The sequence below is a fragment of the Colletes latitarsis genome, chromosome 12 (assembly GCF_051014445.1).
Source record: "Colletes latitarsis isolate SP2378_abdomen chromosome 12, iyColLati1, whole genome shotgun sequence".
NCBI classification, from domain to species: domain Eukaryota; kingdom Metazoa; phylum Arthropoda; class Insecta; order Hymenoptera; family Colletidae; genus Colletes; species Colletes latitarsis.
In genome coordinates this window covers 20818966-20846062 of record NC_135145.1, presented here as the reverse complement: position 1 = coordinate 20846062, position 27097 = coordinate 20818966, and the positions used below count along the sequence as shown (strand labels likewise).

Below are 27097 nucleotides of genomic sequence, written 5' to 3'. Positions count from 1 at the left end.
CTTTTTGTTTTATGCACTTTGAATATAATTCACGATTAATAAATGTTGATTTGAGATTCGTAGGGAAATAAGTGAAATGTGAAAAACCGAATTTTTTGACAATAAGTCAGTGTCTGACCAGTCGTTGACTCGTACTACTTGCAACGTATTTTTCAGTGAAATTGCACTCGTTTGGCCCGACGGATTGCAATAATTTGTGATAATTTTTTTGGGTGGTAACATTTTCAACAATCTTTATATGAGATTCGTAGCAAATACAGTAGGAAAATAAATGAAATGCGAGAGCACGAATTTTCTAATCGCAGCGTCTGACCAGGCGTTGACTCGTACTACTTGCAACGGATTTTTCAGGGAAATTGCACGCGTTTGGCCCGACGGATAACGGGCGATAACATTTCCAAGAATATTGCTGATAATTATGTATCTATTAAATATTTATTTGAAACAAAATGGTAGCAAAAAAAGCGTTGTTCGAAGCGTGTGAAAGTTTGAATTCGATTTACAAGGCCGAATCGAATTTTGACTCGATTGCAGTGGTTGTAAACTATTAAACTCCACGCGATTCCGTAGAGATTCGGATTGTTACATCTAATTTTCACGGTGTTGCTCGCGACATGGAACTAGAAACGACAGGGTCTCGAGAAACTCCTACGAGCGTGGAAACTTGCCTCGGGGCAACTTTGGACGACGAATCTCTCTGCTAAGGCATTATTAATCTTCCCAACTACGGAATTATATGTAACTCCCGATCACAATCGCTAACGGGCCATAAATTTCGACGGTCAAAGCCCCCCCTCGTGCTGCAATAATTAATCCAACATCGAATACATCTGCGAAAGAATTCGATGTAAATCCAGAAAATACGGCTCGAAGTCCCGCGACCTTTTCGTATCGAGATTGTTCTTTCTCCGTGAAAGGGGAACACGCGAACGTAGCCAGCCTTTGCTACGTGGAACGAACGAGATCGATAGCTGATCGCGAAATTCTATTTCCAATTTGGAATCGAGTCGCGGCGATATCTCCGGTAATTGGACAATCAAGTGGCTTTGAATGTTTAACGAAATAAGAGATCGGGGCTCGCGTTACGCCCGCGATATAATTACGAGTCTTATCGGGCTTCGACCTAACCCAGACCCCGATTCCTTTATGGAATGACCAGTTATTAATTCGTCGGTAACCTTTTAGCGGGTCCGATATCGGAATCGTAAATTTATTGCCGTTGGCAGTCCCGGTGCTCGACAAAGGTGGACCAATTCAGCTCCGCCAAACGGGCACGGGGGTGGGAAGAGAGAAGGGGGGACGAAGGGGAATTAACGACGTAAATTTATCGTTCGACTGGACTCGCCTCGAGCCTCTCCCCCGGTGACTTTTTTCTCCCTTTACCCCCCCCCGTAAATATTTCTGTGTCCAAGAGACCGAGATACCGACGATTAATAACTCGAAAAACCATCGCGATTGCCCCCCCTTCCTCCGGGGGAAATTGGATTATGAATTCTATCGCGAGAAGATTAATTGGCGACGGGGAAATACGATGGGGGAAACTCAAGAATCCTTGGGGAGGGGGGCTGTTGACTCTAAAATTCGGTAAACAATCGTTTTAAAAATTGTATGTTTATGTATAGTTGATGGAATGTGTGAGTTATGATTTAAAAGTGCTTCACGAAGGGGGTTGTTGATTTCAAAATTCGGTAAACAATCGTTTTTAAAGTGTGTATTTATTTGGATTTTTGGAAACTGACCGTAGTTTTTTGTATGAGAATTATTTCCAGCATAATTGTTCGTAATCCTCTGTCAGTGTTCGGCCATTCCTGGAAAAAATTTTAATGGGAGATTCTGGAGAAAATAAGACGAATATCAAGAGTATCAATTTTTTGACTGAGGCTTCGTTAAAAAGTTATTAAAAAATTAAATTAAAAAATTTCAAATCATACTAAAAAAATTATATTTAGTTACAGGGGTCAATTAGAAGCATTTTTGGTGAATAGACATACCTCCGAAATCCTACCCGTTTTCTAGAAAAAAATTCAGTATGGGCGGAACTTTAAACGTTAATAACTTTTTAACGAAACCTCCGTCAACAAATTAGTATTTTTTATTTTCGCTTTATTTTTGCCTCTAGAATCTTTTATTAAAATTTTTCCCAGAGGTGGCTGAACACTCTTCATAGAGAATTACAAACAATTATGGTGGAAATAATTCTCGTATAGAAAACTACGGTCAGTTTTAAAAATCCAATTTTATACAATTTTTGTTAGAAATTACCAATAATTTTGACCACTTCCAGTAGTTCTAGTGTGGTAGATACTCGACAAAATATATAATGCAATGGAAATAAATGGTTATTAATTCTCTCATAGAGAACTACGGTCAATTTTTAAAAATCCAATTTTATACAATTTTTATTAGAAATTAAGGATCATTTGGGCCACTTCCGGTAGTTCCAGTGTATCATGTATTTATTTGCAAAGAAATTGAAACGATAAAAACATATTGGAACTAATTCTCGTATAGAAAACTACGGTCAGTTTTAAAAATCCAATTTAATACAATTTTTATTAGAAATTACCAATAATTTTGACCACTTCCAGTAGTTCTAGTGTATGATGTATTTATTTGCAAAGAAATTGAAACGATAAAAACATATTGGAACTAATTCTCGTATAGAAAACTACGGTCAGTTTTAAAAATCCAATTTAATACAATTTTTATTAGAAATTACCAATAATTTTGACCACTTCCAGTAGTTCTAGTGTATGATGTATTTATTTGCAAAGAAATTGAAACGATAACAAAATATTGGAACTAATTTTCGTATAGAAAACTACGGTCAGTTTTAAAAATCCAATTTAATACAATTTTTATTAGAAATTACCAATAATTTTGACCACTTCCAGTAGTTCTAGTGTGTGGTATATTTATTTGCAAAGAAACTGAAACGATAGATACTCGAAAAACTATATAACGCAATGGAAATAAACATCGATTAATTCTCACATTAAAAACTACGGTAAATTTTTAAGAATCCAGTCGACTAAATTTCGTACAATTTTTATTGGAAATATAGGAATGATTTCGACCATTTCCAGCAGTGCGCAGAGATTCTCACAGAAAGTTCTCTCGATTGAAAGTTCGAAAGATCTTTCCCGATCTTTCGTCGTGTTTTTAAGGTCCGGTGGTCCATTATAGAATTACCTTGCGTTCATAAATCCAATTCCCAGTTAATTCGTGCCCGAGCGGCGAATTTCGCGGACTCCCGTCGAAAACTGTCGCGTCTGCGGTAAAGTTTCAATAGCTCGAAGGAAGTCGTTCGACTGTAAATCTTGGAGTGGGTTTATCCTCCTGCTCGTTTATGTTTCTACATTGGTTGCCGCGGGGATGCCACTGTCAAAGCTTATTCCTCGCATTTTCCTTTCCCCCCTTTAGTTCCCTCTTTTTCCAAAGGTATCTCTTTCCCAACTATACTTACACAATGCACATCGAATCACCATTTCCACGTATTCAAATTGGGGCCACCTTGACGCGCGCATAGATACGCGTTTGTTCGCTTCGATTTTCTCAGGAATATTCCATCCTGCTATTCTAGACTCACGACCATTCGATCCCCACCCAAAACGATCGATCTTCCCGCGTGAAAATAATATTTCGAGAACCGCTTATTCGGACGGAAACATTTTCAACGAAATTGGAAAATTTCCCCGGCGTCCATTTTCGTTAAATTTTCACGGTTTTAGAAATTTAGGGAATGCTTTGAAGCCACTGTTTAATAAAATACATCGCGGCCCAGCCGCGTCCGCTCTAATAAATTCAAATACCGTTTGAATATTCTCCGAGCTTGCCCGCGAAACTCTGATAATATTCTGCGACACGCGTAAAAACAGTTTATTTTCTGTCACGATGCACGGATGAAGCAAGATTCTCTACGCTGGAATCGCTAAATATCGCGACGAATATCAAGTGGCATGCTTATTCCCAGTAACAATTATGGAAATAAAGACTATTATTATCGACAATTTATTTCGGGACGTTTGCATATCCGTTTCGAATGGCGTCGACGACGCATAAAGATCCGCCACAAAGATTTCCCCGTGTAATAAAAAATTAAAGCAGCCGGGCTCGTTACAGGGCGATACCACTTGCTGATTATCGGCCTCGAAGAATGTCTGAGAGAAGGAAATTACGCCATAAAGGGTCGCGTGTATACTAAATCTCGAAAAAAGAAAATGATCTACGACTATTTCGAAATGCAAATCACAGCGATTTCGCGACGAATTTTAAATGTTCAACGACCGCTGATGGATAATAAACTGTCTCGTTGCACTTAGGGCCGTTTCGAGCGCGACACCCTGTACATTTTTAACAGCCAAAGAAGGACATTAAAATTGCAGAATCGCGCGATTACGAGTCCATCGGCGTAATTTAGGGGAGTCGTGACCTCGTTGAACTAAACTCTCGTTCCTCGAGATAACCATCGTTTCACAATTCATTTTCGTAGGAAATTCGGTTTCTGGGAAACTAGGAATATTTATATATTTAATATAATCTAGTCGCTGTTATCTGCGACTGTTAAATGGCGACGATAAAACTGTATTAAATGGGTAATTGAAGGCATAACAAATTCCTGTTATCAATTTACAAACGATACCATCTACGATACGCGCGTACGTGCATCGAAGAATTTAATAAAATGGTATCGTTGGTTATCAATTTTTACACACTTGGTAGCCAGTGGCGTAGCCATGCGGGTGCCAGATAAACGTTTATCGCCACTTTTCGCGCTGTAATTTAACATTATATCGCTGACTTATTTCCACGTGACGCTCCCCCAAACTATAAAATTAATGAAAAATATCAACAATACACAGTTTCAAATTTAATGGGACTAGTATTCCATTTAAACAGTGTAAAATCGATTTACCGCTTTATTAACTTTCTCAGTACTGTGCTGGAGTCACTTTTGACTCGTTTTCTTCTATCGCAATCGGAGATTATTACAGGTTTAGCAGGTTTACAGATGTACAGGCGAGCAAGACAGACACAAAAGAGACGAAAAACATACTGTCTTCTTTATTTGTTTATATTGCAAGTGGTTAACGAAGGGGAACGTGTGTCCAGTCTCAAGCAAGAGAAAATACAGAGTTTGGCCACTCCTGGGGAAAATTTTAATGGGGGATTCTAGAAGCCAAAATAAGACGAAAATCGAGAATACCAATTTGTTGATTGAGGCTTCGTTAAAAAGTAATTAACAATTAAATAAAATTTCAAATCATTCTAAAAAAATTATTTTTGGATGCAGGGGTCGATTACGATCATTTTTGGTCATTAGACATATACCCGAAATCCTACCCACTTTCTAGAAAAAAATTCGAGAATTGTGAAATTTTTCGACGAAAAAAAAATTTTTCAAATCATTCTAAAAAAATTATTTTTGGATGTGGGGGTCGATTACGATCATTTTTGGTCATTAGACATATACCCGAAATCCTACCCACTTTCTAGAAAAAAATTCGAGAATATGTGAAATTTTTCGACGAAAAAAAGATTTTTCAAATCATTCTGAAAAAATTATTTTTGGATGTGGGGGTCGATTATGATCATTTTTGGTCATTAGACGTATCTCCGAAATCCTACCCACTTTCTAGAAAAAAATTTGAAAATATGTGAAATTTTTCGACGAAAAAAAGATTTTTCAAATCATTCTAAAAAAATTATTTTCGGATGCAGGGGTCGATTATGATCATTTTTGGTCATTAGACATATACTCGAAATTCTGCACACTTTCGAGAAAAAAATTCTTTACCGAAAATACAATGTCTGACCATACCATTGATTCATTCCCCTGAAATTTCATGAAAATCTTTAAAACACCATAACTTCTGAACGGATTGGACGATTTTAATGTTCAAAAAGCCAAACGCCGCGTATTTTAATGTAGAATATGTAGCAATTATAAAAATGTTTGAAAAGTTGATTCTTGAACCCGAAAAATGAGAAAAACCCAATAAAAATGATCCAATTTTCAAACAGCCATAATTCTTACAATAGTGAATATATTTCAATGAAACTTTTTTCTAAAGTAGAGCTTATGGGTACCTACAAAAAAGTATTAGACAACTTTTCTGTACAGCACTAACCAAATTTATTAAACATGAAAAACGAATTTCTAAGAAAAATCGATAGGGAGTAGGTGGACAAATTTTTCGGTGAAAGTAAAAACTTTCAAATCATTTTGGAAAAATTATTTTTAGTTTCAGGGATCAATTATAATCATTTTTGGTCAATACACATACCCTCGAATTCCTACTCAATTTCGAGAAAAAAATTCCTTACCGAAAACATAATTTCTGGCCAGAAATGTCTGTCCGAATGTTCATGCAGATCTTTAAAATGTCATAACTTCTAAACGAATTGACGGATTTTAATGTTTAAAAAAGCAAACAACGCGTATTTTGCTAGAGAATATGTAGAAATTCCAAAAATATTCGAAAAGTTGATTCTTGAACCAAAAAATGAGGAAAACCCAATAAAAATGGTCCAATTTTCAAACAGCCATAATTCCTGCAATAGTGAATATATTTCAATGAAACTTTTTTCTAAAGTAGAGCCTATGGGTACCTACAAAAAAGTATTAGACAACTTTTCTATAGGGCGTCAAACAATATTACTAAAAAAGAAAAACGAATTTTTAAGGAAAATCGACAGGGGGTAGTTGCTGAAATTTTTCGACGAAAAAAAAATTTTTCAAATCATTCTAAAAAAAATATTTTCGGATGCGGGGGTCAATTACAATCATTTTTGGTTATTACATATACCCCCGAAATCCTATCTACTTTCTAGAAAAAAATTCGAGAAGATGTGAAATTTTTCGACGGAAAAAAAAAAATTTCCAATCGTTTTAGAAAAATTATTTTCAGTTGCAGGGGTCAATTACAATCATTTGTGGTGAATAGACATACCCCCGAAATCTTGCGCATTTTCGAGAAAAAAATTCATTACAGGCGAAACTTTAAATTGGTTTTCTTGATTTTCGTCTTATTTTGGCCTCTAGAATCCCCCACTAAAATTGTTCCCAGGGTTGGCTGAACACCCCGTGTATATCTTTATCAGTGAAATATCAGTATGAGCCATAAATGACTCCAGCAAAGTCCATTAATCCAGTCTTTTTCTTTTCTAAAGGCACCAGCTCATAATACATCATATTTTCCAACTAACCAAGTAATAAAAATAATTTTAATTCGATCCGCGTGCAAATTACGAGCATGTTTGCGTTCACCACGTATGGTGTGACCTGCGGAGCTCTCGTTCTTCGTTAATTACGCGTGCACGGTTGTTCGCGATCGGAGGAATTACCTCCCCCCGACGCCGAATGGCGTGGATTCGAGTTTTTAACGGTAGTTTGAGACGAATCGTTCGAGGAAAAAGGGGGCGGGGAGTCGAACGAAATCGCACGTGGTCGTGCAGACGTACGTATTTTCAATGGGCATTAAAGGCGTCCGCCGCGAACGAAAATGAAAGAGCAGTCACGCGGTTATCTGGGATCTCGAAAGTTTCATTACGTGGAACTTCCAGCGCGAGAAACCGGGAACAGAAAAGTGCACGGCCCTATCGCGATTTGCACGTTCGTCCGGTTCGCGTGACGCCAGGGAGAATCGATGTCTAATGCTTGGAATTAATGATTCGCGATCCCGGGCCTTGCATCGTTCCACCTAATTATGCGACAGTCACGATTCTACGATTACCTGTGAATTTCGCCGATTCACCCCCTTTGAAACTTCCCTCGTGTACTTTGCTTCGACCCTTTGAGAACTATTATTAGAACGGAATCAATCTTAGTTCGTTGGACTGTGTTTTTTTTATGGAGACCAGCAATTTCTGTGCAGTGATACCTTCGATGTATAGAGCTTGTGATTTTAGTAATTTTTTTTTAAGGGTGCCACGGAAAAGGCGTTAGAAGCCATTGAAAAAGATGAAAGTGCATTTGCTATTATCTATGATAAAGATAGAATGTTTCAAAGTGTTCGACACAAGTTTCTATGAATTTTTTTTCATGCATTCAATAATTTAAGTTTGGTCCTTTTTGAACACCCTGTAGATACGACACCCACTACACGGTCTGTAATTTATTTAATCAACACGAACAATTTCCTCCATTGTTCCTACACGATTGAACACCAATTTAATTTAGAAATTCTCTCATTATTTATGCAACCCCCTATTTTGATTTGAATTACGGGGACCTCAGAGGAATCAGAGAAGCTTCAGAACTTTTTCTGGAGGAAGAACGAACTTATTAACTAAGGACCGTAATTTCAGTGGGTACAATGGACTTTCCTAGCGAAGAGGGTGGAAAATTAATGCCCAGGGATGGTTAGAAGCACCCCCCAAAGTGAATCTATTGTTCAGATTTCTGATAGAATTGGAACAAAATTAACTAGCTCGAAGCTGTCGAGGGAATTATTTTCGCTGTACCAATTTCTACGAGGTCTCTGAGATGGAAATATTGCGTAAAACTGGGAGTATTTGAGGTTTTCGAGGTGGGGGAATTTTGGTCGTGGTACGTTTGATTCTGACCCGACTGTAGCTCTTAACCGGAACGATTAACCTTCTGGAGAGAGTCTTTTTTGCCCTACGCTTAACTACCTCGTGCATGCTTGGACTGTTTTCATTAGTTCTGAATTGTAAGCAGCAATTCTGTGCAACGGTGAAGTACGCGAAGTGTTACGAGTTGTTTCAGTCGAGAACTGTTATATCCACTGCGATGGCCTTCGTACGCTCTACGATCCCCCGTTTGTTCCAATGGTTTATTATAAGTATTTGTAATTATGCTAAATCACGCCACAACACTTGGTGGAACAGCCATTCCTAACCCTTTTTGCCAAGAGCTCAATTAAACTTGAATTTAATTTCAATTCTAATAAATTTTCTACTTTAATTACAGGATAATTTTAAAAATACTTGTTAAAAAAGAGCTGTATAGTGCTTGCAAATGTTTGCATAATTCGTATCTTGAGCAAGATATCAGAAAATTATAGATTTCAAATACTTATTTGATACGTCTGACCAATATCGACTATTTCTACTTGCATCGATGTTCCAAGTCTTGATACTTCAATCTTACGCTCCACAGAAATAAAAATAATTGTTAAATGAGCTCTATAATGCTTCCAGATGTTTATATAATTCGTATCTTGAAGAATATATTGCTAGAAAATTTTTAAATTTGATTATTTACTTGGAGTGTTTGACCAATATCGACTATTTCTACTTGCATGGGTTTCCAAGCTTTATCATTTCAATTTTACGCTCTCCAGAAATAAAAATAATTGTTAAATGAGCTCTATAATGCTTCCTGATGTTTATATAATTCGTATCTTGAAAAATATATTCCTAGAAAATTTTTAAACTCGATTATTTACTTGGAGTGTTTGACCAATATCGACTATTTCTACTTGCATGGGTGTCCAAGCTTTATCATTTCAATTTTACGCTCTCCAAAAATAAAAGTAATTGTTAAATGAGCTCTATAATGCTTCCAGATGTTTATATAATTCGTATCTTGAAGAATATATTGCTAGAAAATTTTTAAATTTGATTATTTACTTGGAGTGTTTGACCAATATCGACTATTTCTACTTGCATGGGTTTCCAAGCTTTATCATTTCAATTTTACGCTCTCCAAAAATAAAAATAATTGTTAAATGAGCTCTCTAATGCTTCCAGATGTTTATATAATACGTATCTTGAAAAATATATTGCTAGAGAATTTTTAAATTCGATTATTTACTTGGAGTGTCCGATTAATATCGACTATTTCTACTTGCATGGGTTTCCAAGCTTTATCATTTCAATTTTACGCTCTCCAAAAATAAAAGTAATTGTTAAATGAGCTCTATAATGCTTCCAGATGTTTATATGATACGTATCTTGAAAAATATATTGCTAGAGAATTTTTAAACTCGATTATCTACTTGGAGTGTTTGACCAATATCGACTATTTCTACTTGCATCGATGTCCAAGTCTTGATACTTCAATCTTACGCTCCACAGAAGTAAAAATAATTGTTAAATGAGCTCTATAATGCTTTCAGATGTTTATATAATACGTATCTTGAAAAATATATTGCTAGAGAATTTTTAAATTCGATTATCTACTTGGAGTGTTTGACCAATATCGACTATTTCTACTTGCATCGATGTCCAAGCTTTATTATTTAAATTTTACGCTCCCTAGAAATAAAAATAAACATTAAATGAGCTCTATAATGCTTCCAGATGTTTATATAATTCATATCTTGAAAAATATATTCCTAAAAAATTTTTAAACTTGATTACTTGGTGCCTGACCAATATCAACTATTTCTACTTGTATAAATGTCCAAGCTTTATTATTTAAATTTTACGCTCCCCAGAAATAAAAATAAACATTAAATAAGCTCTCTAATGCTTCCAGATATTTATATAATTCGTATCACTCGTGTCTGACCAATATCGACTATTTCTACTCGCTCCAATGTCCAAGCCTAATCACTTAAATCTCCCCCCCCCCCCCCCCCCCCCAGTAATATCGCCATAAATCTTTTCACGTGAATTTTTATACCACTCTGTTATTAATACAGAAACTGTAAAATTCACTTGCCCGGGTCGCGCATAATTTTCTCGAAATTATTGCAAAGTTCGAAATTTGCATTCCGCGGCCATTTTCGGGAAAAAGTTTCCCGGACCTCGGGGCTCGAACACAAACGCCAGGAATTTCAAATCGACCAACTTTTCCAATTACCGTTAATACGGCGAAATTTTCTACGAATATCGTGATTTACTTTTTTCCTTTTATTATTCTTGACGAAACTGTCTACATCGAAAGTTACTTAACCACTTTGCCAGGGTCAAAAAGTGTGATTTTCCTTGTGTGTGAGGTATATTAACAGCGAGAAATTCGCGAAACAAACCGCGTCGGGATGCACGAAACCGTAATCGGGTACATTAAAGAGCACTCCGATTCCCAGAGATTTTTCAAACTTACCTCGATAACGAAGTTCCCTCGAGGACACTCATGTATTTTTCATTGAATTCGGTGCCGCCTGGACCCCCGTACTTTCCGCGCTTTCGCTTCTTTCTTTTTACCAGTCGTTTCCAACGTTACTTTTTTGCGCGTCCACGCGCGTATAAAAATAAAACTGGCTGCCAGCGGCTCTGAGGCCGGCTGCCGGTATCCCGTCGGTCGAAAAACGCCAAGTAAAAAGAGAATAAACAAGGAGAATCAACTCCGCGTCGAACTTATTTAAACGTTACAAATATTGGCGCTCGCGTTAAAAATTTTTCCCCCGGAGGCTGTAGCCTTGTTCGTTAAAGAGCCACCGCCGCGAACGCAAACGGGACCAAGAGAAATTAGTGGAATTAAATTTCGCTGAATTTCCATCCCGAACAGAGGGAACCGAGTCGAATCGATGAATTAGCGCGAAAGTAACAGAAAGAGTACCGTACAAATTACTCAAACATTCCTTAACAACTTGATTGCTCCTAAAACTCGATTACTCATCGCGGTATACGGTTGGAAATTAACAATGGAACTGCAGAAAGTGGTAAAAATGAAATTTTTACAGAACGTTGCTGGTGAGATTAAAATGAGGTGAGAGTATTATCGATGCATTGGCGAGATTCTCCTGATTAAAATGAGTACAAACACGACACCATTCGGGTGATTTTTAATCATACAAAATTCAGAGTTTTCCAAAAATATTTTGAGTATGTTAAAATTAAAAGTAGTCCGAACCAGGTCGTGTTTGTACTCATTTTAATCGAGAGAATCTCGCCAATATATTAATGATACTCTCACGAGAATACAAGTATAAAAATTTCACGACACTATTACCAACGTATTGGCAAGATTCTCCCGATTAAAATGAGTACAAACACGACACCATTCGGGTGATTTTTAATCATACAAAATTCAGAGTTTTCCAAAAATATTTCGAGTATGTTAAAATTAAAAGTAGTCCGAACCAGGTCGTGTTTGTACTCATTTTAATCGGGAGAATCTCGCCAATATATTAATGATACTCCCGCGAGAATACAAGTATAAAAATTTCACGACACTATTACCAACGTATTGGCAAGATTCTACCGATTAAAATGAGTACAAACACGACCTGGTTCGGACTACTTTTCATTTTAACTTACTCAAAATATTTTCGAAAAATTCTGAATTTTGTATGATTAAAAATTGTCCGAATAGTGTCGTGTTTGTACTCGTTTTACTCGGGAGAGTCTAGCCAATGCATTGACAATACTCTCGCCACATTTCAATCTGATCATCAGTCAAAATTTAATCCTAATCATTCTCACAATGTAGGGTGAATTTTTATATCTCGAACGCAATATCTCTGTTACTTCTGTCGCTGCCAAAAGCACATGTGAGCTTCTGCAAGTTTGCAAAGTGATTCGTGCGAGTGAAAATTTGGTATAGAAAACGGTGGAACCGATTATCGTTGTTTACAGAACAAAACACGTCGGTTTGTGTTAACGATAAACTCGAAACACGCGTAACGGTTTCAGTCTCTTTTATTCCCAGCTTCAAAGCGATAGTCGCGTAAATGCGCGTGATAAAACGAAGGATCTCGCGATTCTGACGGACGATTTGCCGGGCGATTCACCGTCGCGTGCGATGCGCGAGAAGCTCTCGAGTTCGCAGGCTTGAATAAAATTGCGGCAAAGTGCCGGTTGCAGCGTGAAATCTCTCCACAGGGGGATTAGAGAGGAGTGTCCTGGCTATATCGATCATTCCGGTACAAAACGTGCAACGACGTTCGAACGTAACCGGTTATCGAGCAAAGAACGCCCGCGTTCGTATACAAGATTATCGGGTCGATTATTCACAGCCGGATTTCGCAACAATCGCGGATTCCACGGCATTGTTTAATTCGACATTATGTGTGGTTGAATATTTAAAACAGGACCATAATCAAATCCCTCGTTTCCGGGATCGAACAATAGGCCAGCCATGAATAGCAACAACAAATCGTTCGTGCATTAATCGTGGAAATATCGAGTCGACAAGGATTGCAAAAATTTGTTATTTTATATTTTGTATTATCTATTTAGAATCATAGAATCTTTGACTCTATGTTAAGTTTTGATTTCTTTAAATGTAGTGAGAATTTATGAATTAGAGAATTGTAAATTTATAGTGCAAATAATGACTCGAAATGAGAAAAAGACCACGAAAATTTGTCAAAAATTGTTATTTTCAATTTCTATCGTATTTCGAATCCCAGAATCCCAAACTTTATCCAAACCACTAATTTTAGGTATTTATAAAATGCATTTGGAATTTATAAATTAGAGAATTCTCAATTAATAGTGTAAATAATGACTCGAAATGAGAAGAAGACCACCAAAATTTAACAAAAATTGTTATTTCCAATTTTTATCAGATTTCGAATCCCAGAATTCCAAACTCTATACAAACCACTAATTTTAGGTATTTATAAAATGCATTTGGAATTTACAAATTAGAGAATTCTATATTAATAGTGCAAATAATGACTCGAAATGAGAAAAAGACCACGAAAATTTGTCAAAAATTGTTATTTTCAATTTTTATCAGATTTCGAATACCAGAATCCCAAACTCTATTTAAACTACTAATTTTAGGTATTTCTAAAATGCATTTGGAATTTAAAAATTAAAAAATTCTATATTAATAGTGCAAATAACGACTCGAAATGAGAAAAAGACCACCAAAAATTGTTATTTTAAGTTTTTATCAGATTTCGAATCTCAGAATCCCAAACTCTAATCGTACTACTAATTTTAGGAATTTCTAAAATGCATTTGGAATTTAAAAATTAGAGAATTTTCAATTAATAGTGCAAATAACGACTCGAAACAAGAAAAAGACCACTAAAATTTGTTATTTTAAGTTTTTATCAGATTTCGAATCTCAGAATCCCAAACTCTATCCGTACCACTAATTTTAGATATTTCTAAAATGCATTTGGAATTTATAAATCAAAGAATTCTCAATTAATAGTGTAAATAATGATTCGAAATGAGAAAACGACCCCCATAATTTGTCAAAAATTGTTATTTTCAATATTTATTATATTTCGAATCCCAGAAACTCCAACTCTATTCGTACCACTAATTTTAGGTATTTCTAAAATGCATTTGGAATTTAAAAATTAGAGAATTCTCAATTAATAGTGTAAATAATGTCTCGAAATGAGAAGAAGACCACCAAAATTTGTCAAAACTTGTTATTTTCAATTTTTATCATATTTCGAATCCCAGAATCCCAAACTCTATCCGTACCATTAATTTTAAGTATTTCTAAAATACATTTGGAATTTATAAATTAGAGAATTCTCAATTAATAGTGCAAATAACGACTCGAAATGAGGAAAAGACCACCAAAAATTGTTATTTTCAATTGTTATCAGATTTCAAATCCCAGAATCCCAAACTCTAATCGTACCACTAATTTTAGGAATTTCTAAAATGCATTTGGAATTTAAAAATTAGAGAATTCTATATTAATATTGCAAATAACGACTCGAAATGAGGAAAAGACCACCAAAAATTGTTATTATCAATTTTTATCAGATTTCGAATCCCAGAATCCCAAACTCTATCCAAACCACTAATTTTACCTATTTCTAAAATGCATTTGGAATTTGTTTGCCCACCTTTATCCCCCGAAATACCCGTGCACAGGCGTCGCGTATCGCGTAAATCGCCCGGCGAATTTTAATACGCCCACGGTTACGTGCACCATCGCCGTGGCTGGAATCCTCGACAACGGGAATATCCGCGACTTTAATTTCATTTTTCGAACAGCCATTCGCCTATATATACGCGCTACGCGCCCGGGAAAAGTGGTTGGAGGTGCTTTCAGCAGATTAATCACAGCCCCAAAAAGTGTTTCCACATTTTTCCCGATACATACGCTCATATACATATACATCTATATAAATTTATATACAATATATATGTACACACGTATGTATAGCTTTTTATTTCATTTCCACATTTCACAGACGCACGAAATTCCAAACAGGACTCTCGAGGAAACAACGCTCCTTTCGTGGATCATCGCCCCTGAATCATCCCCCACGTTTGTCCAAAGGACTCCTACGCTCTGTGTAATTAAAATTCGTCGCCGGAACGAAGTAATTAAAAGTATCGTTATCTTCCGCGAGCCTCGAGCCTCGACGCGCGTGTCGTTGTTTATTCTCTGGAACGCTTTGCTTTTCGAGCGACCCGGTTATCTCGCCGTTTCTTAACGATACGTGGACAATAATACGGATCCCGTTTCCCGTATTCCAGCGATACGATCGTCGGGGAATAAAGCTGACAGTATTGTTATTATCCGGCCGGGATAACGTAAGCGGCAGAGAAAGAGGATTAAACCGAGGTCTAATACGGTTCGCTGTAACAGACCACCGGTCTCGAAATTTACTCCAGAGGAAACGATTTCATTTCTGTTATTTACGGGGTTTAAGAATTCCAAATGAAATCCAAAAATATATAAATTAACGTTTTGTTCCACGGAGGGCCATTCGAGCGAACGATACAAAGATCAGGGGTCGAAGGTCACGGAGCTGGACGAGAACCGTGCAGGTGGACTGTTAATCCGCCAGGAAATATGGAAATCGCGAGACTTCCGGGGGACCCTGGAGTAATTAAAATGCTTTACCCTTGCGATATCGAAACTACGAGTTTTTGTTTGTATTCTGGGATTATCTACGAATTAACGAAGACAGAACCGCTATTTTGCATCACCTGAATCGAATGAATAATGATTATTTCGATTGAGAATATTGTGATCCAAGATGGCCGCCCGAAAATGACCACGTGACGTCATTTAGACAAATTATATAGAGTTACAACTAATCTTATTATCAGACTGTGGATCTTTATGCATTTTGATTCTCGAAAAAACTGCAAAATGCACTTGATATATAAGAAATAATTTTGCATATAAATCTACAGTCCAACAACGATAAAGAAATTCTCCCCCATTTCTTTTCCCTTATTTCCAGCAAGTTTAATTATCATTAAAGACAGAACTGCCATTTTGCATCACCTGAATCGAATAAATAATGATTATTTCGATTGAGAATATTATGATCCAAGGTGGCCGCTCGAAAATGACCACGTGACGTCATTTAGACAAATTATATAGAGTTACAACTAATCTTATTATCAGACTGTGGATCTTTATGCATTTTGATTCACAAAAAAACTGCAGAATGCACTCGATATATAAGAAATAATTTTGCATATAAATCTACAGTCCAACAACGATAAAGAAATTCTCCCCCATTTCTTTTCTCTTATTTCCAGCAAGTTTAATTATCATTAATAAAACAGTCTCTTGTCAGAATACAAATATTTTATATTCTAACGATTGCACTAAAAAAAAAAAAGAGACTTCCAGGGACTGTGGATTAATTCAAATTCTTTACTCTTGCGATATCGAAACTACGAGTTTTTGTTTGTATTCTGGGATTATCTGCGAATTAACGAAGACAGAACCGCTATTTTGCATCACCTGAATCGAATAAATAATGATTATTTCGATTGAGAATATTGTGATCCAAGATGGCCGCCCGAAAATGACCACGTGACGTCATTCAGACAAGTTATATAGAGTTACAACTAATCTTATTATCAGACTGTGGATCTTTATGCATTTTGATTCTCAAAAAAACTGCAGAATGCACTCGATATATAAGAAATAATTTTGCATATAAATCTACAGTCCAACAACGATAAAGAAATTCTCCCCCATTTCTTTTCTCTTATTTCCAGCAAGTTTAATTATCATTAATAAAACAGTCTCTTGTCAGAATACAAATATTTTATATTCTAACGATTGCACTAAAAAAAAAAAAGAGACTTCCAGGGACTGTGGATTAATTCAAATTCTTTACTCTTGCGATATCGAAACTACGAGTTTTTGTTTGTATTCTGGGATTATCTGCGAATTAACGAAGACAGAACCGCTATTTTGCATCACCTGAATCGAATAAATAATGATTATTTCGATTGAGAATATTGTGATCCAAGATGGCCGCTCGAAAATGACCACGTGACGTCATTTAGACAAATTATATAGAGTTACAACTAATCTTATTATCAGACTGTGGATCTTTATGCATTTTGATTCTCCAAAAAACTGCAGAATGCATTCAATATATAAGAAATAATTTTGCATATAAATCTACAGTCCAACAACGATAAAGAAATTCTCCCCCATTTCTTTTCTCTTATTTCCAGCAAGTTTAATTATCATTAATAAAACAGTCTCTTGTCAGAATACAAATATTTTATATTCTAACGATTGCACTAAAAAAAAAAAAGAGACTTCCAGGGACTGTGGATTAATTCAAATTCTTTACTCTTGCGATATCGAAACTACGAGTTTTTGTTTGTATTCTGGGATTATCTGCGAATTAACGAAGACAGAACCGCTATTTTGCATCACCTGAATCGAATAAATAATGATTATTTCGATTGAGAATATTGTGATCCAAGATGGCCGCCCGAAAATGACCACGTGACGTCATCCATATTGGGATCCAATATGGCCGCTCGAAAATGACCACGTGACGTCATTCAGACAAGTTATATAGAGTTACAACTAATCTTATTATCAGACTGTGGATCTTTATGCATTTTCATTCACAAAAAAACTGCAGAATGCACTCGATATATAAGAAATAATTTTGCATATAAATCTACAGTCCAACAACGATAAAGAAATTCTCCCCCATTTCTTTTCTCTTATTTCCAGCAAGTTTAATTATCATTAATAAAACAGTCTCTTGTCAGAATACAAATATTTTATATTCTAACGATCGCGCTAAAAAAAAAAAAAAAAAGGAGAAAAAATACGGAAATAACTAAACTAGATTCGAAACTAAATTTCCCAACAGCGAGTAGGAAATTTCGTGCGTCGACGTTCGCGACATATAATTTACAATACGACAATCGCATATCGTCCATTCGTGCTCCGCAGACTCCGTGCGACGGTTTTTTATTCACCGGTTCGTTAATTTATTACGATATATTTACACGCTCGAGGCGGCGAGCGTTTCCTCCCAGCGATCGAACGTAAACTCCCTAAACCGTAAACCATGGACTCGACATTTTGTTTCGCGAGAAAAAAATCAGTGGACGAAGCTCTCGTTTGCGTATGAAAATTCCGCGGGATTAACGAACACGCGGTTCTCCCGCTGTAACGCGCGCTGATTCTCGATTACTCGAGCGCGTCCGAGCGGCCGAGGACCGATTGATTTCTATAATTGGAACGCGCGCCGATGGGGGAAAGGAAATTCTTTTTATCCCCTCCCCTCTCACGGTATTAATGAATAACATCGACGAACGAACACACAACACACCCCCATGGGGGGGGAGTATTTATCAACCGCTCTCGACGCGCGTTCCGGCGACAATGAAGTCCGTCGAAGCGCGTCCGCCATTTTCGGAAAAGTCGACAGTTTCGCGCGCGTCAACTTTGTTTACGATTTTTGCTCTGCTCGCCGCAGATTTAATTAACAACTGAGAAACTCCAATGAAAATATGTTTATTCCGGCGATTCAATGTACACCACACTTGTTCGACCGTGAATTTATCGCAATGTCTCCCCTTATTTACCATAAACAATAACGATATGTGACGCTGCTTCTGGATAGAGGAAACGAGAAAGGTAAAGTAGCGTTTCGAACGCCACGATATCGAATAGATCGAGGAGCGTGTATGTAGGAACGGAGAGCTTGCGAGAGAGTCAAGAGCGTGGCCCTCTGGCGGCGAGTACGGGAGGTGACGCCACGGATACAACTTCTCGTGGAATTCGTTACGTAATCGGGCAACTATGGACAAACGGAAGCGCTTAGAAATATTGTTCAACGATGTTTTTCGAATTTGTTATCAATTTCTTCCAGATTATCAAGATGTTCCCGAGAAATTCATACAGAGAAGAGCGTTTAACGTTAATAAATTCATTGGAGAGGGGATCGAGCCCCCGTATTGCTGTACTTGTAAATCACAACCAATGGAGTATTAGTTTAATAACTAGATGTGTATATATATTTATTTATTTTATACGTTATACGTATGTATCTAGCGTAGTGTTTCTCTCGATCGGGCGACCAGGCCCGATAATTTATGAGATCGACGACGCGACGTTCGCGGATCGATTCGCGGTGGGAAAAAGAAATCGCAAAAATATCTTTCGACAACGATTGAAAACGATAAAGATAAAAACACTACGCGTCTCGATCCGCGAAACGATTGCAAAATCAACCCGATACTGCTGATACGAATGTATAAGTGAGTGTTTAATATATAACGTAGTACAATAATATATCTACGCACTTTCGAACTTCCTATCCCAGAGTAAACGAGCAACATCGCGCGCGTTTTTGGACGTTAAAGCGCGACTTCTTCCTTTCTTGGTGCTTGATCTTCGGTTCCAAGCGATCCGCGAAACTAAAACAGAAATTATCGAACGACCAATTAATTTCGATACGAAAAATTTCCTTAATTGCAACGTTAGTTACTCTAATTTCTCGAGTCGTTCGTAAATTTTTTCGCGAAACCCGTGGCGAACGCGTTCCTCCGTGAAAATGAAACCCGTTTCGAACTGTGTTCACATCGGACCGACCGGTCGCCGGGAAACGTTGCGGTTCGCTGAAACGAACGTCGACCCCGGAAATTCTGCGACGCGTTTTTCCTTTTTTGGCACATTACTCGGTGGGGGGAAGAGGGAGGGGGGCAAACGACGCCGCGGTGCGTTGTTTCGGCCACGAAAATTGAAAAATCGTCCCCTCTGTCGGTAAAGTAGGAAATTGCATAAATAACCTCGCTAATTTTTACTGTATTTTGTATTCTATTCGACAGAAATTTCGTGGCGATAAATTGCAATAGCGAAGCTCAGAAAAAGTACAGTTTATTCGACAAAAAATTAATTATTTTGTATTTAATTTGTCAACGCACCGCGCGACGGGTGTCGTTTTAAACGACAGTTAAGGCTCCGTTTCCATTTATCGTCGAATCGTAACAATAAAAATGAACGCGCAACGAAGGTGAATCGCGAGTCTGAGAGTATGGCGACGCCCCCGCGCCGTTTTACGAGCACTTCGAAGGAACGTAAAGTCTGGGGCTCCGATATTCGCTGTCGAGTTAACACAGTTTGCCGTTGTAAAAGGAGCAGACAAAGTTTTTTAAAGACAGGATCGTAATGAAACGACGGAACAATCGGGTGAGAGGGGGAGGGAAATTTCGTGCAAGGGATTGAAAGAAACGGTTCCCCGGAGGTCGGCTTCAACGTCCAATTGAAACCATTCAAGCGTCGCGTTTAATTCCCTCTCGGATAGAAATTCGCGCCGAGGTTTTGGACAGTGTCACGAATAAAGTGATGCTCATTTGTCTATCCTAATAATTAAAAATCTTGTGTTGCCCGTAGCACGGCTACGAACGTGTTCTCACAACCTTATCACAACCTTATTATAGAGTGCCCTGGTGACGAGGTCGAGTTTCTTTTAATACCAGCCTTCGCAAACACGCCTCCCGTTAATGCCCCTCTCGTTTTCCTTTTTTCTACGTTTTTTCTTCTCTTTTTTTCGGTTACCACTTCGATTTGGCGCGGCACTCGAGGGGACGGCAAACGTATCACCTGTTCCCTCGTTTAAATCGGCAACGGTTTCGCTTTAATTCGACTCCAGACCGCTTCGACGCCGCGCATCGATTAACAAGCGAGTCTCGATGCGATATTCCGCCGTAAAATATTTCGAGCTCGTACGAATTGAAAAGACGCGTTCCCAGGCGTATTTACATTTGCAAATCCATAGTCGATCGTCGGTGCAGCGTAATGTTTAGAAATTGTGAAAGACTTGCCGATCGTTCTGCGTGTTTGATAGATTTTAAAAGCTTTCCGCGCACGCTTTCGAACAGAACAAATGGCCACGAGCGATTGCAACGCAAACTGTTTGATTTTCATTTTAAAACCGAAGGCTCGCGGCTATGGAGTTTTTTTTTTCGTAAATTGCTCTCGCGTTGGCAGTTTTGGGTCAACGCGCGAAAAATCGCTGGGAAAGCGTTAACGTCGATGCGTCGAACCTCGAAGCGCGAAGAAGCGGACTTTCGTATTCCCCGTTCCGTGTGCGCTGTAACGTGTCAATGGAAAGAAGACTGGAGGCGTCTCGAATAGAATTTTGTACAGACACGTGCGAATCACTGTTTCTGTGTACGTGTGTACGTGTGTATGTGTGTGTGTGGGTGTGTGTATGCGTCAACGTCCTCGTCAGCGGCGAACGACAATTTTTTTTCTTTTTACAGGTGTTTTCTTTAGCGCTTTGGATTTCTTTTGTTATTAATATTCACAACCATAATACTTGCGATTGATAATGAATTGGGTAGATACGTCTACCGCGGGTTTAAGATACGCGAGACCTCGCTCGTCATCGTTGCTAAGAAAAAAGGAACGTCACACCTCCTCCAACAAAAAAATCAACCTTTTCTCCGCGTCTTCGAAACCGACTACTCGAGATCAATGACAATTAACGTTCTTGAGATTAAAAAATTTAATGGGAGATTCCGGGGACCAAAATATGACGGAAACCAAGAATAGTAATTTGTTGATTGAGCCTTCGTTTGGAAGTTATTAACGTTTAAAAATGCGCCTGTGGGGCTGCAACCTGCGTACAGCTGCGTGCGCATGACTGGTCGGTAACAATGGTTCTGTCGGTACGTCAGTGAGTAGAGTAGAGAACTGTAAACGTTAATAACTTTTAAACGAAGCCTCAATCAACAAATTACTATTCTTCACTTTCGTTTTATTTTAGCCTCCAGAATCTGACATTAAATTTCCCCCCCATTCCAACACATTTTTGCACAAATCTATTACTCTTGCCATTCCTTGCGCGAACAAATTCACACAAAATGAAATAGTACACGCTCGGATTCATTTCGAGGAGAAACCTTCGACTCGTTTGGGTAGTAAGATTCGCAATTGGCTGTGGCCATGGATGGGGACGTTTCAGCGGCACTTTAACCAGATGATTCTTTGAAGGAACGAAGGTTGAACGTCGTGGAGGCAAGTAGTCGACTTCAAATAAAACGTCCTTTCAGAAGGGCTGCTCGAGAGAACGATCATCGGGTATCGGGAGGAGGGTAACCATTCCCATTGTTCCGCGAATAAATCCTCGCTCATTTTCTGCCATTAAAAGACGAGAGAGAATGTCGAACGTGTGTATCCACCTATGGCACGAACTAAGGTACGATACAATACGTGCACATATCTAGGATACGTAAGTCTAACTTCTAAACGTCTTAACTTTGGAGTCTTGGTCGATTTCGTAGAAAATTCCTATCCGTAAACGTGAATTGCTCTGCTTGTATCGAGAGGTGTTTTTCCTACGCGAAACGTCGCTCGATCGTTCCATGGGCCAGCCTTCGAGCAACTTTCGAACGTATCCACTTTACCGTCCCCCTCCCCTCCCCCTCCGGAAATAATGAAACACCGACGGCCAATAGAAGGGAAGCTATAAATTCGATAGCGTATTTCCAATCGATTATCATTTTACGAGGCGCATTGGAAAATGGAACGATCGACTCGATTCCATGCACGAATTTCTGTACTCTCGTTTCACCCGATGACGTTTGATCGAACCACCTTGATCGAAACGAAACAACGCGCTGTCGCGGGTGGAAACCGACGCAAGATTAGCCGAGAAAACAGAACGATACAGCCTTCATTTCCTAGAGGTTGCCCTATCTGCTTGTTTCCTCGGGTCACTTCGGAGGATTAATGGAACAACTTTAATGAAACGATCAACCGTTTGCGGTCGACGGGCACCGTACGGACCTAAGAACAGTCCTGGACGATAATAGCTGCAAGTTATAGTATATAATATCGAGAGACCCTAACAGAGTTCTTCACAATTCCCTTCGTTCTCGAGATATTTTTTAAAGCTTGTTACGTGCAAAGTAAAAGAATTATTTATCTTAATTTATGGGATAATTTTTGGGTAAGTCGGTAGAGCGATTAGCTACGAATCTTTCGGTAGTGGGTTCGAATCCCCACCAAATTGCTTTTTTTTTCTTGTTATTTTGAAATGAAAAATATAGTTTATTCATTATGTGTGTATGATACGAATATCAAAGCAAAAAATCCTTCAATTTTTAATACGAATGAATAATATAGAAATATATATGCGACGTATAATGCTATTTTGTGTTACCAATTTATATCATCTGTACAGAATAACTAAAAAATATTTTTACATTTCGAGATAATAAAAAAAAAAAAGTAACATGGCGGGGATTCGAACGCACTACCGAAAGATTCACAGTTAACCTCTTTACCAACTAACCTAAAAATTGATCCGTGAAACAGATATAAATATTTCTTTTACCACATATCAAACTTTTAAATAAAAATATCTCGAAAACGAAAATGAAGGCCCATTCTGAAGAACCCTATTAGGGTATTTTGATACTACGTGTGTACTACAACTTGCATATGTAAAGTCCCCTTGTAAGTCGACGGTACAGAAGCTTACATTTATTGCTAGCTATTTTACCTTGACAATTTGAAAAATTATTTAAGCGCTTCGTGTCAGTTTTCATCGATACGTTACTATCTACTCTATAAAAAATTTGTACGGAACAAGTTTCGAAATGTAATTTGTAACGGGTTTCAGCAGCTTAGATTTTAAATCCTATAAAAACCCACCGTGTTTCGTCGCTCCCAGCCGCCCGCCCTCGACACGTACAGACAGAATTGCGTTTTATTTATACAGGTCGGGATCGAGGAGGGGTGGGGGGAGGCGGTAATTTAATAACGCGTCCGTCTACTCGCAGAGGGAAGCTTCCCGGTGCTGTGTCCGTCGACCGAAACGGGCGTATATCTTTAACAAGTCGCGAATTCGTACCTAGTTTTCTCGTTATCGCGCCGAGAACTCGCGCCATTTAAATTCATCCAACACCCGCGCGAGTGGCAGCACGAATTCCGTCGATAAAAATACACTAACCCACCGAAAGAGATGCGTCTGACAGATACACGAAACATATTTTCAACGCCAAAAGCAATCAAAAATTACCTGTTGATAATTTCTAATAAAAAAATGTTAAATGTGGCGAGTGTCGTTTGAATTTGGCGCCCTTTACAGAGGCGACCTCATATAGAACAAAGAATTAAGGTTAACTTAGGAAGACTAGTGTTAAACAATTTCTGCTTCCTTTTTCTCAACAATTACTAACACTTATTTGCATTATACATTTCTCCACGTATCTATTAATTTCCTTGCTACAAATAAATATGACGTTAATTCTAGTGTTAAAAGATTTTCAAGAGTCTCATAAAATGGCCGCCAGTTTCCAATTACAATTTTAAGTATTTCTCAGAGCTAATGTTTATTTGAATTTGGCGCCCTTATGCAGGGCAAAGAATTAAGTTAGGAAGACAAGTTTCAGTTGCTTTGTAACAATAATACAATAAATAAACGCGTGTTAAACAACTCCTGCTCCCTTTTTCTCAACAATTACTAACCAAACACTTATTTGCATTATACATTTCTCCACGTATCTATTAATTTCCTTGCCAGAAATAAATATGACGTTAATTCTAGTGTTAAAGAGATTGTCAAGAGTCTCACAAAATGGCCGCCAGTTTCCAATTACAATTTTAAGTATTTCTCAGAGCTAATGTTTATTTGAATTTGGCGCCCTTATGCAGGGCAAAGAATTAAGTTAGGAAGACAAGTTTCAGTTGCTTTGTAACAATAATACAATAAATAAACGCGTGTTAAACAGCTTCTGCTCCCTTTTCCTCAACAATTACCACGTATCTATTAATTTCTTAGAGATTGTCAAGAGTCTCACGAACAAACAAAATGACCGCCCGTTTAAATTAGAATTTTAAGATTCCAAGCAAGACTAACGGTTTTCTCAGTTAATATTCTAAATTTCTATGCATCTGTCAGACGCACAAGAGTAATTTCGACCATTGTTTCGTTGATTTCGATGGTTCCACCGCGTTAAGGGGCCCCCAAACCATCTGTTCTCTCGACCCGGAGCGGCTCGTCGTTGCAAAGCAGAGAAAATTAACGATCTTGGTGACCCGGTAGCCGTGTTTCAGCGTCGTTTCTAAACAAAACGGCCACCGGTCGTGTTTCAGCGGATGCGCAGCAGCCTTCTGAAGGCTCTCCTGTAGTCGAGGTTGAAGATCGTGTAGATGAGCGGGTTCAGGGCGCTGTTCACGTAACCGAGCCACGTGATGAAGTAGACCATTCGATCGGAGGGACAGCAGGCCGGGCAGAAGGGCACGATGACGTACATGAGGAAGAATGGGAGCCAACAGACGACGAAGACACCCATGATGACGCCCAGCGTCCTCGCGGCTCTTCTCTCCTTCGACAGAGAGATTCTCTGGCGTTCTTCAATGAACTGATAGACGGTGGTCGTCGTGGCGGGCGCTTGTCCGCTGGCCAGCCTCCTGGAGGAGGTGGTGGCGTTGCCCCCGATGGTCACCTCCGTGGGCTCGTCGTCTATCAGCGATGGCTTCGCGTGGACGCGCGGCGTCGATCTCTCGTTATGGTTCGTCTCAGAGCTGACTGACTCCTCCGCGTCGTCGACCTCGCGATGCCTGGTGGACTGCACGGCCCCCAGTCTGCTCTGCCTGGCCCTCTCGCGGAGCCTCCTCCTCGTCGCGAGGAAAATCTCCAAGTAAACTAGGCTCATCAGCAACAGAGGTATGAAGAACGAACCGAGGGACGAGTAGATCACGTAGCCCTGTCTTCTGGTCAGCTGACAGGGCGTTCCCGGCTCCAGTTCCTCAGGCCAGTCGTTCCAACCTGCCAACGGCGGCGAGCTGATGGCACCTGAGAGGATCCAGACGCCTGCTATCGTCGCCAACACTCTCTTCAGGGTGCGTTTCTGCGCGTAGTTGATGGGATCGGTGATGGCCCAGTAGCGATCCAGAGCTATGGCGCAGAGATTCAAGATGCTGGCGGTGCAGCAGAGCACGTCGCAGGTCAGCCACAGCTTGCACAGGTGTATCCCGAAGATCCACTTGCCCAGGAGGAGGTACGCCACGTTGAAAGGCATCACCAGGATCGCCACAGCGAGGTCAGCCACCGCCAGAGAGACGATGAAGAAGTTCTGAACGATCCTCAGCGGTCTGTAGGTGAACACGCTCAGGATCACCAACGCGTTGCCCAGCACCGTCGCCAGAACGAGGAAGCCCAGGGTCAGGGAGGCGGCTGCAGCTTCCCAGACTGGCAAGTTCGAGCCAGTTTCCTCCTCTGGTGGACCACAGCCTGTTACCTCGTAGTCCTCGGTCATTGTGCCGCCTGACTCGCCGCTGGAGTTCATGGTGTCGATTCCTGGGAACAATAGGTGCTCGTTAGGTGGGTCCTGGATCACCTCGGGGGGCGAGGGGATTTAAAGAATTAGACAAACGACAATTTATGAGGATGTAACGAGCCCCTGACTCTGATTGAGGCGTTACTTCTTGCGCTCGCCGCTAGAGGGCCACGCTCTTGACTCTCTCGCAAGCGATCGAGTGACCCTTTTGTTTCTACATATACTGATGAATCCTATTAGTTTAACTATCTCGTTTATAACTCGTTCATCTAGCCACAGGACTCTTTGCTTTGCATCGTTTGAGGTGATGCGAAAAAGGGGGTGGAGTGGCTGTTTGGTTTTGAGGTTTTGAGTGAAGTGTGCCTTGGAGAGATTCTGTAAAAGTTAAGTGGGAATTTTAGCCCGTAAGAAGGAATGGTGTGCGTGTGTGATGGTTTAAGAATGCAACGTGGTCGAGGAGGACTGGTTCGTTATCCCCGGCAGGGGGTTGGTCGCTCGAAAGGGTCGGTTAAAGATGGCCCGGAGAGCGGAAAACTAAACGGTGAGGAGGGTGAAGATTAAACAGTAGAGAGTCGAGAGTCGAAAGTGTAGGCAGAAGTAAAGAGTAGAAAGTAGAGGATAAACAGAGTAGACAGCTGACAGTAAACAGGAGATAATAGTCCAGGGATGCTCAACTTTAACTTGCGATTACAATTGCCACAGTTCTTAAATATAAAATAGACCTAAAGAA

The 27097-nt window shown here is 39.1% G+C and overlaps 1 protein-coding gene across 3 annotated transcripts in view; it reads right to left on the bottom strand.

Moving 5' to 3' along the window:
* Nucleotides 1–18570: 18570 nt before the first annotated feature.
* Nucleotides 18571–27097, bottom strand: part of Oct-tyrr (Octopamine-Tyramine receptor) — a 58542-nt gene continuing 50015 nt past the window's right edge. For 2 of the 3 annotated variants that reach the window (XM_076779415.1, XM_076779416.1), the window contains exon 3: nt 18571–26387. In XM_076779415.1, the coding sequence (XP_076635530.1) occupies nt 25177–26376 (1200 nt within the window). In that variant the 5' untranslated portion in view covers nt 26377–26387 and the 3' untranslated portion in view covers nt 18571–25176. The remainder of the gene's footprint in view (nt 26388–27097) is intronic. The other variant, XR_013080823.1, reaches the window with a different exon arrangement.